Below are 20,789 nucleotides of genomic sequence, written 5' to 3'. Positions count from 1 at the left end.
TGATATTCCACAGCCGGAGCTGCCAGGGAATCGATGCTATTAAATCTAACCGGCCCTTCGCTTATTGAACCCCAATTCTTCCACTGCTTGAGGAGAGAGCCCTTTTTCGGGCCCACCAGTCATAGTTGGACTTTCCCCACGTAATTCCCCATCACATGCAAAATCATTTCCCGATCCCACCCCCAAGTATAAATAGACACAGCCTAAAACGATCACCAAAGCTGCCAGTGGTTGCGACGGCCGGCTGCTTTAAGGAATCAAATATTTTCATGATCTTTGTCCCATTTCAACAGAGAGCAACTGTTTAACTAACGGAACGGGTGGATAATCGGTAAGTTGAGAAATTTGCTGCGTTGCGCTTCGACTTTTTGATTTATCCTGGTTCTTCGTTTTGACCGTGCGGAGTTTTACGGGAACTGGTCAAGGGAGAAGGAAATAGGAATCATGGAAATCCGAGTGCAAAAAAGATAACATCGGGTTCCAATTCTAGGTGGTGATTTCTCGCGTCCTGTTAAACACAAAGAAGGAAGGCAGATGGGTAGATACAAGAGTAAATGTAAAAGCAACACTAATGTTGGAAATGTGAAAGGAAATAATGCTGGAATACTCAGCAGGTCGGATGGCATTTGTCGGAAAAGAAAGAAACAAAGTTAATGTTTCATGCCCGCAACCGTTCAGCGGGGCTCCCGAGAGATCAACGCGGAATGGAGGTGAAACGGAAAGAAATTGTGAACGTTGCCAGATAGTTGGATGCCATTTATGAAAGAGAAATACATGCGATGTCTATTTTGAAATGACTCATGTTCTCCCCACAAATACGCGACCCGGTGGCGCAGCAGTAGAGTTGATGCCTCACAATGCCAGAGTCCCGGGGTCGATCCTGACCATGGGTGCTGTCTGGACGGAGTCTTTTCGTTCTCCATGTGACCGCGTGGGTTTTCTCCGGGTACTCTGGTTTCCTTCCACACTCCAAAGACGTAAAGGTTAGCAGGTTAATTGGCTTCGGTAAAGATTGCAAGTTGTCCCGGGTGTGCAGGATAGTGTTAGTGTACGGGGACTTGGGGGGGGGGGGGGGTACGGGGACTTGGGGTGGGGGGGTACGGGGACTTGGGGTGGGGTGGGGTGGGGTGGGGGGGGGGGGGCGGCAAGGATCTGTTTTCGCGCTGTATCTCGAAACTAAAACCTAAACCGCCGAACTCCTAACGCTTCCAAGATCGTTTCATGTAAATGTTTATGTAGGATTTATGGCAATCGCAATGTGTCTTTTGTTATTGGTGAAACGATGTCAGCCGTCAATTGAAAAAAAATAGAATACACTGGAGAACGGTGAATAAGGTGGGGGTGAACGAGAGGAAGGAATAACGCCGCTCTTCCGGAGCTGGCATGGACCCAAGGACCTTCTGTAGAGGTGAATAAGTAAAGACCTGAGAATACACACACACACAACTAGTCATGCCTATTCAAGGCATGAATAGTTTTTAGAAATGAAGAACTATTCATGCATGCAAAGTATACCAGTTTGAAGACATGAATAGTTGTGTGTGTGTATATTCTCAGGTCTTTACTTATTCACCTCTACAGAAGCACACACACAAATTACTACTTTAAGGACATCTAATATTCTGAGGGTCTGAAGGATAAAAAATTAACAAAAAGTGAGAAACAAGCAGCAAACACGTGATGATGCCGATTAATTAGTTATCACCTTCACTTTGCTGAACATGATGTTCCTACTACTAATGTTTAGTGGAATTTACCCGATGGTAAAACTATCTTTATAATATAGCAAACACTGAAATTTATTCTAGAAATGTAAGATGTCTATATCTTTGATATTTTAGGCTCGGTAATCTTAGAAGCTGATTTTGTGGATGAATCAAGAAGGAATTTGGAACCACTTGGCATCACGGTATTGTTAATCATGAAGAAATTCAAGAGTCACCTCGGTAAGCCTTTGCACTGATAGGTTATCTCTGATTTTTGAAGTTAATTTCATAAATATACATCATTGTCGTAAGCCCTAGATACCCAGTAACAAGAATTATGAGAGAAAATAAATACACAGCATAGATTTGGCTTCTTCTACTGCTTCTGTGTCAACTGAGTTTGAAGGCATGAATAGTTGCTCCTTCTGATACTTTCCCACATTGCACCAAGTTTCTGCAGGTGACCACCTGTGAGTTTAAACCATTTTTACAAATCTATCCAAGATAATAGACAATAGGTGCAGGAGGAAGCCATTCGGCCCTTCGAGCCAGCACCGCCATTCAATGTGATCATGGCTGATCATTCTCAATCAGTACCCCGTTCCTGCCCTCTCCCCATACCCCCTGACTCCGCTATCCTTAAGAGCTCTATCTAGCTCTCTCTTGAATGCATTCAGAGAATTGGCCTCCACTGCCTTATGAGGCAGAGAATTCCACAGATTCACAACTCTCTGACTGAAAAGGTTTTTCCTCATCTCCGTTCTAAATAACCTGTTCTAAATAACTCCGTTCTAAATAATCTTAAACTGTGGCCCCTTGTTCTGGACTCCCCCAACATTAGGAACATGTTTCCTGCCTCTAACGTGTCCAACCCCTTAATAATCTTATACGTTCGATAAGATCCCCTCTCATCCTTCTAAATTCCAGTGCATACAAGCCTAGTCGCTCCATTCTTTGAACATATGACAGTCCCGCCATTCCGGGAATTAACCTAGTAAACCTACGCTGCACGCCCTCAATAGCAAGAATATCCTTCCTCAAATTTGGAGACCAAAACTGCACACAGTACTCCAGGTGCGGTCTCACTAGGGCCCTGTACAACTGCAGAAGGACCTTTTTGCCCCTATACTCAACTCTTCTTGTTTTGAAGGCCAACATTCCATTGGCTTTCTTCACTGCCTGCTGTACCTGCATGCTTCCTTTCAGTGACTGATGCACTAGGACACCCAGATCTCGTTGTACGTTCCCTTTTCCTAACTTGACACCATTCAGATAATACTCTGCCTTCCTATTCTTACCACCAAAGTGGATAACCTCACACTTATCCATATTAAACTGCATCTGCCATGCATCTGCCCACTCACACAATCTGTCCAAGTCACCCTGCAACCTCATAGCATCTTCCTCACAGTTCACACTACCACCCAGCTTTGTATCATCTGCAAATTTGCTAATGGTACTTTTAATCCCTTCATCCAAGTCATTAATATATATTGTTAATAGCTGAGGTCCCAGCACCGAGCCTTGCGGTACCCCACTAGTTACTGCCTGCCATTCTGAAAGGGACCCATTTATCCCCACTCTTTGCTTTCTGTCTGTCAACCAATTTTCTATCCATGTCAGTACCCTACCTCCAATACCATGTGCTCTAATTTTGCCCACTAATCTCCTATGTGGAACCTTGTTGAAGGCTTTCTGAAAGTCAAGGTACACCACATCCACCGGCTCTCCCCTGTCAATTTTCCTAGTTACATCCTCAAAGAATTCCAGAAGATTAGTCAAGCATGATTTCCCCTTCGTAAATCCATGCTGCCTCGGAACGATCCTGTTACTACTATCCAAATGCTCCGCAATTTCGTCTTTTATAATTGACTCCAGCATCTTCCCCACCACTGATGTAAGACTAACTGGTCTATAATTTCCCATTTTCTCTCTCCCTCCTTTCTTAAAAAGTGGGACAACATTAGCTACCCTCCAATCCACAGGAACTGATCCTGAATCTATAGAACATTGGGAAATCATCACCAATGCGTCCACAATTTCTAGCGCCACCTCCTTAAGTACTCTGGGAATTTATCAGCCTTCAGTTCCATCAGTCTACCCAACACAATTTCCTGCCTAATGTGGATTTCCTGCAGTTCCTCCGTCACCCTAGATGCCACTAGAACATCTGGGAGATTGATTGTATCTTCCTTAGTAAAGACAGATCCAAAGTACCGGTTCAACTCGTCTGCCATTTCCTTGTTCCCCATAATAAATTCCCTTGCTTCTGTCTTCATGGGACCCACATTTGCCATGACTATTTTTTTCCTCTTTACATACCTAAAAAAGCTTTTACAATCCTCCTTTATATTATTGGCTAGTTTACCCTCGTACCTTATCTTTTCTTCCCATATTGCCTTCTTAGTCATCTTCTGTTGCTCTTTAAAAGAGTCCCAATCCTCTGGCTTCCCACTCTTCTTTGCTTTGTTGTACTTCTTGTCTCTTTATTAAGAGAAAGAACCAAGTTTAGTGAGATAAGAAAGAAATGCCAGAGATACTGTTTACAGTGGGCATTTACAATGAAGAATAAAACATATTTGTTTTGGCTGCTGTTGTTTTAATGTTTATACTGGAGTTGGAATAACTTTCCCTTGGTCTAAATTGCCCGGTAAACATCAGGCATTGATTCAACATTTTTTGGCAGATGGAGAAACTGCATATTTGACCTTTAAATTGCTTTTAAATTTAATAAATGTGGAAACTCCAACATGTATCGATGTCGGAGAACTGCAAATGAAAACATTCTAAAAGATTTTTAACTTATTAAGTTTCTGGGACGAATGTACAAAAGCTCACACAGTAGCCAGTGAAGCATTAGATTGAACTTTGCAGGATGTTAGACACAAAAATAAATTTAGTGCTTGCAGAAGATTTTCATCAACAGTACCAGCAATACCGCAAAGTATAAAAACAGATGAATTGAAATTTATTTATTTATTCATTTAGATAGTTTATTTGTCATTCCACTCCTTACAGATCATGCAACGAATGGGATGAAACAGTGTCACCGGGGGCCATAGTGCAATACAAATGCAAAACATATAGACAGGGGATGACATTGCAGTGCAATACGATACAGTACAATACAATTAGACAGTGCAATACAATATAATACATATAGACAGGGGATTAAAGCATGTAAACGGTAAAAAGTAAAGCATTTAACCTAGCGTTTAAAGCATGTAAGTGGTGAATTTAAAACCATCAATGAGAGCAGGTAAATTATTAATTGCACATTAAATGAGACTATAAAGTGCAGAGTGCTAGGTGAGGTGCTAACCCCCCCTCTGAGTCAGGTAGGGCAGTTCAGTACTGGAAAGCCAGTATTAAAACATTATATTCTTGGGGAAATATTGAATGATTACACTTGAAAACCAATATGCAAGTGGATTTGAAGGGTGATCCATCAGTAAAAGAGTGCTTTGAATGTACTCAAATTAGGAAATGGGTTAATTAAACATGAAGACTCAACAAGAATGACTTTGTGAAAAACTTGAGCCATATTGTTTTATCACTTTATGATCTGCTTTCCCAAATGCCACTAAACACCATTTGAATTGCCAATGGTTGCATGAAAGATCAATTTTAGCAGCAAAAATTGGCGCAGTGCAGGTCATGAATAAAGATCTTCCTTCAAAGCTGCTGAACAAATTGTATAATGTGAACCTGTTGACAGTGTGACAGATGTTGATAAGGCTATATATATATATTCTGTTTAGTTGCTAAACTCTCTCATTATTTGGCTACCATCACATGATCTTGAACTAAAAGAAGGAATGCCAATCATGTTGCTCAGGAATTTGGATCCACAATACCATGCAACTGCATAAGATTATGAGTTGAAAAAATATTACACTTGAGATATTACACTTGAAGGTACTAGACAGTTACATGGATAGGACAGGTTTGGAGGGATATGGACCAAATGCGGGCAGGTGGGACTAGTGTGGCTGGGACATTTTTGCCGGTATGGGCAAGTTGGGCTAAAGGGCCTGTTTCCACACTGTGTAACTCTCTGACTCTACACGTGTAATTGAGGCTACAATAATGGCTGATAATGATGTTGAGAAAAATGTGTTCAACCCTTGAATGCCAATTATCCCATCTGATTTATCATTATCAAGAGCCAAGAGTGTCTCTTGTCATATGTACCTAAACAGAACAATGAAATTCTTAGTTGCAGCAGCACATCAGATATGTAAACATTGTACTCTGTAAAACCCATAATAAACACAAATCAGTTCAGTATATATGTATGAAACAAACAGACAAGTAAACAAACAATAATAATGCAAAGCCAAAAAATGATGCCCCAAGTCTCTGTAGTTCCATAATCATAATAATCCTAATCATACTTTATTAGCCAAGTATGTTTTGCAACATACGAGGAATTTGTTTTGCCATTCAGTCATACCAATTAAAAGCAACAGAACACACGAAATACATTTTAACAGAAATATCCACCACAGTGACTCCTCCACGTTCCTCACTGCGATGGAAGGTGAAAAAAAGTTCAATCTCTTCCCTTTGTTCTCCCACGGTCGGGGGCCTTGAGCCTTGCTTTGACGGGACGATCTTGACTCCCGTAGCCGGCGGCGGTCGGGCCCTCCGCATCGGGGCGATCAAGCTCCTGCATCCGAGGGGGGGGGGGATCTCAGCTCCCCTGCACCGGGCGATCTGACCCCTGGTCAGGGCTGGTCAAAACCTTCTGCAGCTGGAATTTCCTGACATCGGTCTCTACCCAAGACTGCGAGCTCCTCAATGGTAAAACCTGCAGGCCGCAGTTGGAGCGTCGATCCCACGCAAGGGAGCGTCGATCCCAGGCATGTTCGGAACCTGTTTGGACATTGTAGTGTTTAATGGCCTGATGGTAGTAGGGAAAAAGCTGCATCTGTTAATTAACATGACTTCAGTTCCCTGTTCAACTTAGTTTTGTTATGTGCATTAACAAGGTACCGGGACAATCAACAAAAGATGTTGTTCTTAAACAGAAGCTCAATGTTTCGCCCATGACCAGCTCTATGTTGGTTGCTCCAGAGTTGGACTTGGCAACTACAGAATTTTACACCAGCTTCAAAAGAAAGAAATATAGTGTATTCTGAAGCACTTCAACATTGAAATCAAGTAAATTTACACACACTATTCATTGGTACATTCCTAATTAAAGAGAACTATATTGAATGTATTTTTAGCCACACATTTATTTTCAATGAGTATGTTGTTATTGGTAATTTTATTTTAAATTATATAATTTTTACTACCTAAATATATTGTTCATGGAATAATTATCTATATATTACTAGAACTCTGTGACGCAGTGGTCTTGTTTGTTTGGCTGATGTTTGAGGTTAGTTGTTTGGCCGTTAACCGTATTTGTGCCCCCGTCACACGTAGCATCAGAGGTAGCGCGACAATTTTAGGACCACCTTACTCACCTTTGCACCGGGGACCCTGTCATCCAAGTTTCATTCAAATTGGTCTTATGTTTTTAAGAGTTAGAGAGATTTTAAAGTTTAAAAATTTGGTTCATAAACTGAAGCTTGACAAGGTTCAGTGCGTGACGTCACAATGGGAGGGGGGCCACGGGCAATGAGGGAGCGGGCGGGACCCGCCAGAGTGACGGTAGGGACGGCCAATGGGAGAAGGAGAGAATTTTCTCATTTAAAAAACAGTTTAGCTTAAAGAGTAAAAAAAAAGTTTCGTTTATTTCATTCTTTCAAAAAAAAAGTCCTTCAATAGCCCTCACGTGGGGGGAGCGCCGCACATAAAAAAAAATAACGTCCTTCCATCCAGCTCGACGCCCGATTGGTCTGGGTCCCATGGGGGGGGGCACATGAGCGCTATTGAAAAAAAAATCCATTAAATAAACGTTTAAAAACCCGTTTGTTTTATCGAGTAGACTTTAAAAACAGCCGTTAAAAAAGTTAAAAAGACCGAAAAAAACCCCCTTCCCCATCTTAGGAAAACCCGTGTGTTTCACACAATAGACTTTTTAAAAAGCCGTTAAAAAAGGTTTAAAACCCGGAACAAACGGGGGGGGGGGGGGGGAATGGAGTGGGTGAGTGGGGGGAAGGGAGGGGGGGTGGAGTGGGTGGGGAGAGCGGGGCTAGAGTGGGGGAGGGGGATGGAGTGGGTGAGTGGGGGGAGGGGGGATATAGTGGGGGAAGGGGGATGGAGTTGGTGAGTGGGAAGGAGTGGGGGGATGGAGTGGGTGAGTGGTGGGGGGAGAGGAAGATGGAGTGGGCGATGGGGAGGGAGTGGGTGAGTTGGGGGGGATGGAGTGGGTGTGGGGGGAAGGGAGGGGGTGGTGGGTGAGTGGGGGGAGGGAGGGGGGATGGAGAGGGTGAGTGGTGGGGAGGGGGGTGGAGTAGGTGAGGGAGGGGGGAATAGAGTGGGTGAGTGGGGGGGAGAGGGGGGATGGAGTGGGGGAGGGGGGGTGGAGTGGGTGAGTAGGGTGAGTAGGGGTGGGGGGATGGAGTGGGTGAGTGGGGGGGAGAGGAGGATGGAGTGGGTGATGGGGATGGAGTGGGTGAGTGGGGGGTGGAGTGGGTGTGTGGGAGGGAGGGGAGGGGAGGGGGGCTGGAGTGGGTGAGGGGGATGGAGGAGTGAGGGGGGTGGAGGGGGCAGGGAGTGGGTGAGTGGGTGGGGTGGGGAGGGGGAATGGAGTGGGTGTGAGGAGGGGGAGGGAGGGGGTGGAGTGGGTGAGAGAGGGGGGATGGAGTGGGTGAGGGGGGATGGAGTGGGTGAGGGGGGATGGAGCGGGTAAGTGGGGGGTGGAGTGGGTGAGTGAGGGGATGGACTGGGGAGGGGGGATGAAGGGGTGAGGGGGGGGAGGATGGAGTGGGTGACTGGGGGGTGGGAGAGTGGGGATGGAGTGGCTGTGTGAGGCAGGATGGAGTGGGTGAGTGGGAGGGAGGCAGGGGGGTGGAGTGGGTCAGGTGGGGGGAGGGGGTGGAGTGGGTAAGTGGGGGGGAGATGGGGATGGCGTGGGTGAGTAGGGGGGAGGGAGGGGGATGGAGTGGGGGAGAGGGGGGATGGAGTGGGTGAGGGGGATGGAGTAGGTGAGGGGGATGGAGTGGGGGAGGGGGGATGGAGTGGGTGAGGGAGATGGAGGGGTGAAGGGGGGAAGGAGTGGGTGGGTGAGGGAGGAAGGGGGGGATGGAGCGGGTGCGTGGGGGGGCAGAGTGGGGGAGGGGGGATGGAGTGGGTGAGAGAGGGGGGATGGAGTGTGAGTGGGGGGAGGGGATGGAGTGGTTAAGTGGGGGAGAGGAAGGAGGGAGATGGAGGGGTGAAGGAGTGGGTGGGTGGGGAGGAAGGGGGGGATGGAGTGGGTACGTGGGGGGGGGGGCGGAGTGGGGATGGAGTGGGTGAGGGAGGGGAGGGGGGATGGAGTGGGTGAGGGGAGAAGGGGGGATGGAGAGTGAGTGGGGGGAGGGGATGGAGTGGGTAAGTGGGAGGGAGGAGGGAGGGGGGATGGAGTGGGTCAGTGGGAGGAGGAGGGGGGATGGAGTGGGTTAGTGGGGGGGAGTGCCCCTAAGACTGAAGGGGGGGTGAGGGGAGGAGGGGGGTTGAGGAGGGATGGTGGGTGAGGGGGGGTGAAAAGAGGGGTTGAGGGAGGATGGAGTGGGTGAGTTGGGGGGGAGGGAAAGGGGGGGAGACGGGGAGGGGAGGGTGCTACACCAATGCAGGAGAGCTTTGGGCCCAACGGATGGCCATCGGATCCGCGGTTGGGGGAGGGTTGCCATTGTTCAGCTCCGGCGTGTCCGCAGTTGGGGGAGGGTTGCCATGTTGTCTTGAGCTTTAGCACGTGTGCAGTTGGGGGATGGTTGCCATTTTGTGTTCAGCTCTGACCACACGCTCGACGCCCGATTGCTGCGGGTCCGACGTGGGGGGAGTGCCGCTCTGATTGGTCGCCGGCGCATCCTGATTTGCTCCTGCCGCTCACCCCTATGTGGGGTCCATTGATTGGTTACGACCTCCCGCTCGACGCCCGATTGGCCCGGGTCCCCATATGGGGGGAGCGCCGACACTCCCCGCTCTGATTGGTTGCCGGCAGGTCCTGATTTGCTCCTGCCGTTCACCCCCACGTCGAGTCCATTGATTGGCGACAACCTCCCGCTTGACGCCCGATTGGCCCGGGTCCCCACGTCAGATCGAATGATTGGCTCCGACCTCCCGCTTGACGCCCAATTGTTCCGAGTCCCACATGGGGAGCGCTTCCTTCCCGCTCAAAGCAACTGCTGTCGCAGTCGGGTTGGCGCCGCTGCTGTGTGCGGGCACAGTCTCAAGGATCTCCAAGAGAGGATTTTAACCATAAAAAGCAAAAACATTCCAGATAAGATTTATTTTATTTTTAAGAAAAATACACCATTTATTTTAAAGAATAAACGCGATTTTCCCATGTCACGATGGAACCCAACGAGGAATGGGCCTAGCAGGTCCACTTGGTCCAGTATATAATAAAGTTAGAATTTATTTCATTTACAAGGAGTGCTATAAAACCCAATTCCTTGGAAATAAACATCACGATTACCAGCATTATGACTTGAGGATCCGGTTTAAAAAAGCACATACAAGGCTGGTCTGAGGAAAGATGAGCTCTTACATGCCTGCTTTGAGCAATGGACTGGTCCCGATTCAATCACTCGGCAGCATGCCGCTGCTGTCACAGACTTTTACCAGCGAGTGTGGAGGACTATATGCCAAAGACAACCATCTGTGTTTCTCAACCAGAAATCTGGGTGAAGCATGAGAACCACTTCTTACTGGAGTCCGAGTCTAAAGTGTTCTAGTCAGGTAACCCTGAACTGTGCAGGATATCTTGGTATGACCTTTGTAGAGTCTTCAGGGATGCCAGGGGACAATACCAGCTCAAACTATAGTCCCAGACTAACCACACAAATGCCAGTTGATTGTAGCATGTCTTGCATGCTCTAACATATTACAAAGTGAAGTATTGGTATTCATTTATTACTGTCAAGTGTATTGCGACACAGTGAAAATCTTTATCTATGTGTGCTATCCAGGCAAATCATGCCATACATGAGTCTGTCAGATAATTCAAGAGTAATTAGACAGAGTGCAAAATATAATGTTACTGAGAAAGTGCAGATACAGTGCATTCAGAAAGTATTCAGACCCCTTCACCTTTTCCACAGTTTGCTACGTTACAGCCTTATTTTAAAATGGATTAAATTCTTTTTTTTAATTATCAATCTACACACAATACCCCAGAATAAAAAAGCGAAAACAGGTGTTTAGAAATTTTTGCAAAGTAATTAAAAAGATATAACTGAAATATCACATTTACATAAGTATTCAGACCCTTTGCTATGACACTCAAAATTGAGCTTATGCTCATCCTGTTTCCATTGATTATCTTTGAGATGTTTCCACAACTTGATTGGAGTCCACCAGTGGTAAATCAAATTGACTGGACATGATTTGGAAAGGCACACACCATACTCTATATAAGGTCCTACAGTTGACAGTGCATGTCAGAGCAAAAACCAAACCATGAAAACGAAGGAATTGTCCGTAGACCTCCGAGACAGGATTGTGTTGAGACACAGTTCTGGGGAAGGGTATAAAACAATTTCTGCAGCTTTGCAGGTCCCGAAGAGCACAGTGGCCTCCGTCATTCTTAAATGGAAGAACTTTGGAACCACCAGGACTCTTCATAGAGCTGGCCGCCCGGCCAAACTAAGCAATCGGGGCAGCAGGGCCTTGGTCAGGGAGGTGACCAAGAACCCGATGGTCACTCTGACAGAGCTCCAGAATTCCTCTGTGAAGATGGGAGAACCTTCCAGAAGGACAACTATATCTGCAGCACTCCACCAATCAGGCCTTTATGGTAAAGTGGCCAGACGGAAGCCACTCCTCAGTAAAAGGCACATGACAGTCCTTTGGAGTTTGCCAAAAGGCACCTAAAGGACTCTCAGACCATGAGAAACAAGATTCTCTGATGTGATGAAACAAAGATTGAACTCTTTGGCCTGAATGCCAAGCGGCACCGCTCATCACCTGGCCAATACCATACCTACGGTGAAGCATGATGGTGGCAGCATCATGCTGTGGGGATGTTTTCCAGCAGCAGGAACAGCGAGACTAGTCAAGATCGAGGGAAAGATGAACGGAGCAAAGTACAGAGAGATCCTTGATGAAAACCTGCTCCAGAGCATCTGGACCTCAGACTGGGGTGGAGGTTCACCTTCCAACAGGACAATGACCCCAAGCACACAGCCAGGACCGCGCAGGAGTGGCTTTGTGACACATCTGTGAATGTCCTCCTTGAGTGGCCCAGCAAGAGCCCGGACTTGAACCCAATCGAACATCTCTGGAGAGACCTGGAAATAGCTGTGCAACGATGCTCCCCATCCAACCTGACAGAGCTTGAGAGGATCCGCAGAGAAGAATCGGAGAAATTATCCAAATACAGGTGTGCCAAACTTGTAGCGTCGTACCCAAGAAGACTTGAGGCTGTAATCGCTGCCAAAGGTGCCTCAACAAAGTACTGAGTAAAGGGTCTGAATACTTACTGTGATATTTCAGTTATTTCTTTTTAATTACTTTGCAAAAATTTCTAAACACCTGTTTTTGGTTTTTTATTATGGGGTATTGTGTGTAGATTGATGAAAAATAAAAAAGAATATAATCCATTTAAAAATAAGGTTGTAACGTTGAATGTTGAAGTGAAGGGGTCTGAATACCTTCTGAATGCACTGTATAAAGGTGCGAGGGCCACAACGAGGAAGATTGGGAACTCATTTCTAGCATACTAGAGGTTGGTAGAAAAGATTAATGATCATGTTGGCTGCTTTCCTGATATATCTCAATACATAGGACAGTATTAAACCAATACCAATAACCTGAGTAATGCTGGGTATTAACAACTTTTTAACATTATTTTACAGTGGGAGACAAGAAAGCCATCACACAGAATAATATTTCACCGAAAACTGACTGTTCAGGAATAAGCCCAAAACTAAATGTGGAGAAGAAATACAATAGGAAATGGGCCATTTTCCCACCATTTTTCCACAAGAAGGAAACAACACTGATTTCAACAGACAACATTACAGATACTGAAGAGATCAATGAACAATATATAAAAATACTATCAGGTAGATTTTTCTTAGTTAATGTGTAAAGAAGGGGTTAATCTCGACCAGAAATTATACCCGCTCCTTCTATCCAGAGGTGCTGCCTGTCCCGCTGAGTTACTCCAGCATTTTGTGTCTACCTTTGGCTTATTGATGAATATTGATTTATAAATCTTAAGACATTATGTTGATGTTAAGGAGATGGTTAGGCATTATCTTGGATAGAGAGGCTGAAGAGAGGCAGAAGGTGCAATCCTTCACAAGTATTTGTTGATCATGAAACAATGTTAGCACATTATACTCAAACTGTTTAAATAAAATATCAGTAAGCTTTTTATATTGGGTCATCTAGCAGTCTCTTCAGCATAGTAGAGTGACCTGTTGGCATTGAAAATATAATTGGATTGCAATTCAAGGACAAGAGATTACAAAGGTACAGATGAGACACAGATAGGTGGTCTAAAATTCAATTCAGTAAAAAAAAACAAGGTTATGAACAATCTGGTTCAGACAGTATCCCAGAGAGGGAATGGGTTCGGTGTCCAGGCGTGGAGATCAAAGTTGATAGTCTAGAAACTTATTCATGCCATGATCGTGCAAATGAAAATCATGTTAACATGGAACTTAGCAATTTTGTGACAGCGTCTGACAGCATTAACACTAATTGCTAACAAGTATTAACACTAATTGCTGGTGAAAGATGTTTATTTACAAAACCCTCTGCTTGCTTTTGATTGCAGAAGTCAAGAAAAATTCTACCAGCAAAGTGGTGACCCTTCATTTTTAGTCATTTCAGGCAGGAGAATTTGATTGTAAAAATCCAGCTATTCACAAAGAGCACTCATGACCTTTTGGAAACTCCCACCTTCCATGCATGCATTTTGCAGGAGGCAGCTTCCAATGTTTAAAGGTCTGTGCTGGTCCTTTCATCCCACTGGAAGGATTCGGCCTACATCCTACCCCCCAACCCCTATCAGACATGGTTCTTTCATTGCAACATGTAATTATTAACAAGTAACATGCTAAAAGCTGGTGTTAATTGGGAAATACAATCCTATGCCCACAATTCAGAATCAGCTTACACAAGCATGTCTACTCACAGGATATTGGAACTGGACTAATGCAATTTGTCACCACTTTTTAATCACCTTTTTCAAACAACATTTGGGAGATTGGCACCATCATTTTAAGATTAGAGAAACCTTGCGGGCATACATGTTGACTGGTGACTTCAGTTTTCTTGATATTTAATTTAAAGAACACCAAATGTTCCACAGATTCTGTACCAAACTTCTACAGATGCACTACAGAAAGCATGTTGCCGTGTTGCATCTTAGCTTGGATTGAGTCAGCTTTACCCAAGACCGAAGAAATTACAGAAGTTGTAGATGTCGCCCAGTCCATTACACAGACTAGACTCCCCACCACTGACTCCATCTACACTTCATGCTGTCTTGGAAAAGCAGCCAACACAATCAAAGACTTGTCTCAACCTGGTCATGCCTTCTTCTTCCTGCTCTCGTCAAGCAAAAGTACATTAGCTCAAAAGTGAGCACCATCATACTTAGGAACAACTTCATCCCCTCTGTTATCAGACTTCTGATCAGTCCTTCCATAAGCCAGGGTACTGTCCAAATCATCTCCACCCCACTGCAGTCATTAGACTCTTTATCAATGGAACTGAAGCACTACAATGCTGAGAATTATATTCTGCACTCTGTATCTTCTCCTTTCCTCTTTCTGTTGTACTTGAGTTTAGTATTATCTGATCTAATTGGACAGCTTGCAAAACAAAGCTTTTCACTGTACCTCGGTTCACCTAACAATAATAAACCTAAACGTAATGTTATGAAAGGAGGGGTGGGGCAAAAAAGTATTATTAGTTAAAGTTTTGTTAAGACTGCATGGAGAAGAGCAAAAAACAGTTCCATACTACAGGGTGATGGCATAGAAACATTGGAGGAGGTTATTTTGGTCAATTATGTCACAGGGTACAGACAGATTGAGACTGAGCAGGGATGGATGCATTTGTAATTAGCACTTAGAATGCTATTAATGGTCAGAGCTGTTTCAGTATGATATTCCAGATGGGCATATATTTAGGACTGTACTATGCAAACAAAGACTTTTGAGGGGTGGTTGCAAATGGATTAAAGATATTTCTCTTTTACTCATATTAAATAATACTATTGTTGACTTTGTAGGAAATAAGGATGTATTTTCTAAACTGCCTGAAACTGCAAATGCTTCAAATAATTGGTTCAGAACGTTTTCTCAATTAAATAATGAATATTTCTTTCTTTACTAATTAATAATTATGATAATTGATTTTGATGGATAAGGATTTACTTTAAAATATGAAGAATATATTTGTTTACAATTTAACCAGAAGTTGATCTAAAGACTATGTAAGTGGTGAATGTTTTTCCAGTAAAGATTATTGAAAGCAATGTGAACACGCATGCTGGAAATTTGAAATAAATATCAAAAAACTGATGTTTATCTCTTTCTTCAGGTAAGGCCGCATCTGTGGCAAGCAGAATAAATATTTCAGATTCTAGACCCTTTGCCGATATTGTTTCTCTTTTCCCAATGCTGCTTGAGCTGCTGATTGACTCCAGCATCTCCTGTTGATGGAAAGCAAACCTTACATTAAACAAAATTGAGTATTTTTAGTTGTCATGCAAGCAGGTTTTTGTGTACCTTAATGGAATAGTAATAGTAACTTTCTTTTGCCTAGAAAAAGACATCAAAGGACTTATCGAACAAAAGCAATATTTTAAGGCTGACTGCCACCTCATCAAATTGGAATATGAGCGATATGCTAATGACAGTATGGAAATTAATGAAGATCTCATCGAAGAGGAAAAGAAAGGAGTTGAATCATTGTATGAGCTGCTTAGTGTTGAAATTTTCACAGTTGCAAAAAACTCAATGAACATTTCCAAGGAAAATCCTAATCTGTTGAAAATGGCAGTGCAAGTGAAAACCCAAGAGGAAAAGTTAGATCAGATGTGTCTGGACGAGAAAGGGACATTTGGAGATATTGCAGAAGTTAGGCCAAGAAGATGGGAAGCTAAATGGCTGGATACTTTAGAGCAGTCTGTGAATGAAAGATTAGGCGAACTGCCCAATGTTTCTGACGTTGACAAAGCCAAATGGCCCATTGAGTGTTTAGTGCAACATCACAAAAAACTGAAAGAGGATTTTGATACCATTGTGAACTGCATCAAGCCTTGTTATCCCCAAGAGTACAATATATGTGAAAAGTATGTGGAATATTATCATAATAAAAGTTCCTCCCATATGGAATTAATCGTAGAAAGTGAACCTAAAGGAAAAGAAGTTTATCCCATTCTGCACTGGATTTACACTTGTTATCCAAAGTAAGTTGGACACAGACCCATAAAAATGTTTTTAAAATCTATATTTCTGTTAACTATTGTATTTTAAGATCAAGATTTTTTTACAGCACAGAAACAGGTTCTTCACCCAAACTCTTCCATGCCAACTAAGTTGCCTACCTGAGTCCTGTTTGCCTGCATTTGGTCCATATCCCTCTAAATCATTCATATCCATGTACCTGTCCAAATCTTTCTTAAAACATTGTAATTGTTCCTGTTTCCATCATTTCCTCTGACAACTCGATCCATATATCCACCACCCTTGGTGTGGAAAAGTTCCACCTCGTGTCCTCTTTAATTGTTGCCCCTCGCACGTTATCCCAAAGTCCTCTTGTTTTAGACTCCCCTTCTTCAGCAAAAAGTCTACAAATTTAGAAATTGTGGCATGGATCCTGAAGACAAGGCCATTAATACAAAACTCCTTGTTTATGCCCCTCATGATCCATAAGGCCACCTCTCTGCTTCCTACACTCCAGGTAAAACAGTCCCAAGCCTCTCCTTACAACTCAAACCCTTCAACCTCAGGTACCATTTCCTCCTGGTAAGTTTCAGGGTCAACCACTGAAATTTCAAACAATATACCTTTGCTGTAAATTAGATGAATTCAATACCATCAAACGAGAAATTAATGTGGAGCTTTTTTGATGCAATACGTTTTATATTTTATTGTTTTACTAAGTGATTAGGTTTTTCATCATGGCTTTCTTTTTCTTTCTGATCTTTCCGCTGTCCTTGATTGGATCGTCCACACTGTACTTCTCCAATAGCTCTTCATCGCCTTCCATCACAAGCCTAGTTCACTTTTTAAACAATCTAGTTATAGATAAAGAACCATCTGCAATTGAGTCTCTCTCTGCGTTGACATTGTTATCTCTTCTGTCCCGAAAGATCAATTGTCCCTCATCTCCATTGCCCCTCTGTCCTTAGATGAAGGGATTAAAAGTAACATTAGCAAATTTGCGGATGACACAAAGCTGGGTGGCAGTGTGGCAGGAAGGCAGATTATTATCTGAATGGTGTCAAGTTTGGAAATGGGGAAGTACAAAGAGATCTGGGTGTCCTTATTCATCAGTCACTTAAAGTTAGCATGCAAGTACAGCAGGCAGTGAAGAAAGCTAATGGCATGTTGGCCTTTATGGCAAGAGGAGTTGAGTATAGGAGCAAAGAGGTCCTTCTGCAGTTGTACAGGGCCCGAGTGAGACCGCACCTGGAGTACTGTGTGCAGTTTTGGTCTCCACATTTGAGGAAGGATATTCTTGCTATTGGCGTACAGCGTAGGTTCGCTTGTTTAGTTCCCGGAATGGCGGGACTGTCGTATAATGAAAGACTGGAGCGACTAGGCTTGTATACGCTGGAATTTAGAAGGATGAGAGGGGATCTTATTGAAACATATAAGATTATTAAGGGATTGGACACATTAGAGGCAGGAAACATGTTCCCAATGTTGGGGGAGTCCAGAACCAGGGGCCACAGTTTAAGAATAAGGGGTAGGCCATTTAGAACGGTGATGAGGAAAAACGTTTTCAGTCAGCGAGTTGTAAATTTTGTGGAATTCTCTGCCTCAGAAGGTAGTGGAGGCCAATTCTCTGGATGCTTTCAAGAGAGAGCTAGATTGTGCTCTTAAAGATAGTGGAGTCAGGGGGTATGGGGAGAAGGCAGGAACGGGATACTGATTGTGAATGATCAGCCATGATCACATTGAATGGCGGTGCTGGCTCGAAGAGCCGAATGGCCTACTCCTGAACCTATTGTCTATTGTCCAACTATTTCACCAGTCAAAATCATCCAAAAAAGCAGCCAATTTCCATGTGTGCACTGCCAACACCCAACTCAAGTAAACATCACCATCTCCATTGACCTTGCCCCCTCCCCCCACACACCCCAACTGAAACTGAATCCCAATTCTCTAATTGATTGACGGTCATTATGTTGAAAGAGCAGAAGTCACCTCTGAATTAAAGTAGGAAGGCTAAATCCATTGTGTTCGAACACAATCATAGAGTCATAGAGTGATACAGTGTAGAAACAAGCCCTTCGGCCCATCTTGCCCACACGGGCCAACATGTCCCAGCTACACTAGTCCCACCTATCAGCATTTAGTCCATATCCAGGCCTCCAAACATTTGATTTTACAAATTCATAATTTTGATGTCCAATATTCCGAATTTTACATCAAACTTCATTATATGGCGCGTAATGCAACTATTCAGCAAAAAAAAGTATGCACGCCAAATGCCCATAAGCGTTGCGCTACATTCATGTGTGAAAAACAACTATTATTTCCAACAGTCTGTAGTTCTTGGACTATATGTACAATGTCAGGCCTATCATGAGTATATTCTGCTATTTATAGAAAGGTTATTGAATAGAGATACTTTTTGCAACAGTATTTTCTACTTTTTCCTTGCACATCCCAATTCTCTTGGTATTGAATAAAAAAACAATGCATGACTAAGTTATGAAGAAAGAGAGAGTTGATATATGCGAGTCGACTAAGCATACGGAAGTACTTGTTGAAGTAAATTTACACATTAATTGACAATCAGCCCAAAAAGGTGGTAATTGGCTTTTCTGCTGTATTTTATATATTAACCCAGTCTTAATTAATTAATAATGTTATATAATCTTGCACTTAAATGTAATAATTACTTATTACAGTTCCACCACTGATTTTCTGGCACTCTTGGTTCCAGAGCTTTGCTGGTTTATCCAGCTGGCCAAGGAGGTCAGCTGTGGGGATAGATGTACCGGCTCCAGCTGGGCTGGAGTTCCAGAACCCCGGCCACAGGTTGCAAATTCAACCCACCGATTGGCCATGGAAGTCCCGATGAGGTCGAGATTGGCTCCCTTGCCCAGCCTAGGGTCCACATTTTTGGGGAAACCTCTAGGGCGGGGGGATTTCTCGTGGAACCCCTAGAGATCTCTAGCGGCCGAATTGACAAATTGCAATTGCCGACTGTTTTGCGGAAAAATGTGAGGCGAAATCGGAATGGCGGAAATTAAATAACAAAAGCGGAAAATTTCCGCCAAATTCGGAAGGGTTGGGAGGGGTGCATATCTCTCCAAACCTGTTCTATCCATGTACCTGTCTAACTGCTCCTTAAATGTTGGGATAGTCCCTGCCTCAACTACCTCACTTGCAGATTGTTCCATACATCCACCCTTTGTGTGAAAAAATTATTCCTCAGATTCCTATTAAATCTTTTCTTCACCTTAAACCTATGTCCTTTGGTCCTCGATTCACCTACTCTGGGCATGATACTCTGTGTATCTACCCGATCTATTCCTGTCATGATCTGAAACACCTTTAAAGGTCACCCATCATCCTCCTGCGCTCCAAGGAATAGAGTCCCAGCCTACTCAACCTCTACCTATAGCTCAGACCCTTTAATCCTGGCAACATCCTCGTAAATCTTCTCTGTACCCTTTCGAGCTTGACAATATCTTTCCTATAACATGGTGCCCAGAACTGAACACAAATGTGGCCTTACCAGCATCTTATACAACTGTAACATGACCTTCCAACTTCTATACTCAAAACTCTGGCTAATGGAAGGCCAATGTGCCAAATGCCTTTTTGGCCACCCAATCCACCTGCGATTCAACCTTCAGGGAGCTATGCACCTGCACTTCTAGATCTTCACTGTGTCGGTCCTGCCCATGTTAGACTTCCCAAAATGCAACACCTCGCATTTTTCTGCATTAAATTCCATCAACCATTCCTCAGCCCACTTGGCCAATTGATCAAGATCCTGCTGCAATTTTTCATAACTATCTTCACTATCTGCAAAACCACCCTCTGTTGTATCATCTGCAAATTTGCTAATCTTACCGTGTATGCTCTCATCCAAATCATTGATATAGATGACAAACAATGATGGGCCCAGCACCATACCCTGAGGCACACCACTAGTCACCAGTCATAAAGTTATGCAGCATAGAAAAGACCCTTTGGCCCAACTTGCCCATGCTGACCAAGTTGCCCCATCTGCGCTAATCCCACCTGCCCGCTTTTGCCCATATCTCTCTAGAACTTTCCTACCCATGCACCTGTTCACCTTCAGAAACTCTACACTTTCAGAAACTCTACTTACAAACCATTCTCTCCATCTCCTTGCCACAGCAACAATCTGAAATAATCAGGTTGTTCTGGAACACTTGAACTTGAGGTGAGTTTCAGATTATCAGAAAGATTCTTTTGTCACCAAGTTTATCTATTCCATCTTGGCTTCACCCCTGCCCAAGCTCATCTGATGCTGAAATCCCTCACCATGTCTTCAGTTGATAAGGCCCCAAACTCTGTAATTTCTTTCTCAAATCTCTCTGCTTTAGCACATGTTTTTTTCCTTTATGTTGCCCCTTAATGTTTGCCTCTGTGATACAGTTTAGTTTAGTTTAGAGATACAGCGCAGAAACAGGCTCTTCGGCCCACCGAGTCCGTACCGACCAGCAATCCCCGCATATCAACACTATCCTACACACACAAGGGACAATTTACACATACACCAAGCCAATTAACCTACATACCTGTACGT

The 20,789-nt window shown here is 43.9% G+C and overlaps 1 protein-coding gene across 1 annotated transcript in view; it reads left to right on the top strand.

Annotated features, from left to right (window-relative positions):
* The first annotated feature begins 216 nt into the window (after positions 1 to 216).
* LOC144597640 (tumor necrosis factor alpha-induced protein 2-like) overlaps positions 217 to 20,789 on the top strand; it is a 38,103-nt gene continuing 17,530 nt past the window's right edge. The window contains exons 1-4 of the mRNA XM_078407155.1: positions 217 to 331; positions 1,842 to 1,946; positions 12,662 to 12,871; positions 15,591 to 16,236. Coding sequence (XP_078263281.1) covers positions 1,922 to 1,946; positions 12,662 to 12,871; positions 15,591 to 16,236 — 881 coding nt within the window. The 5' untranslated portion in view covers positions 217 to 331; positions 1,842 to 1,921. The remainder of the gene's footprint in view (positions 332 to 1,841; positions 1,947 to 12,661; positions 12,872 to 15,590; positions 16,237 to 20,789) is intronic.

The sequence above is a fragment of the Rhinoraja longicauda genome, chromosome 10 (genome assembly GCF_053455715.1).
Source record: "Rhinoraja longicauda isolate Sanriku21f chromosome 10, sRhiLon1.1, whole genome shotgun sequence".
NCBI classification, from domain to species: domain Eukaryota; kingdom Metazoa; phylum Chordata; class Chondrichthyes; order Rajiformes; family Arhynchobatidae; genus Rhinoraja; species Rhinoraja longicauda.
Note: the sequence above shows the minus strand (reverse complement) of the source record. Positions and strands in the feature narration are given on the sequence as shown.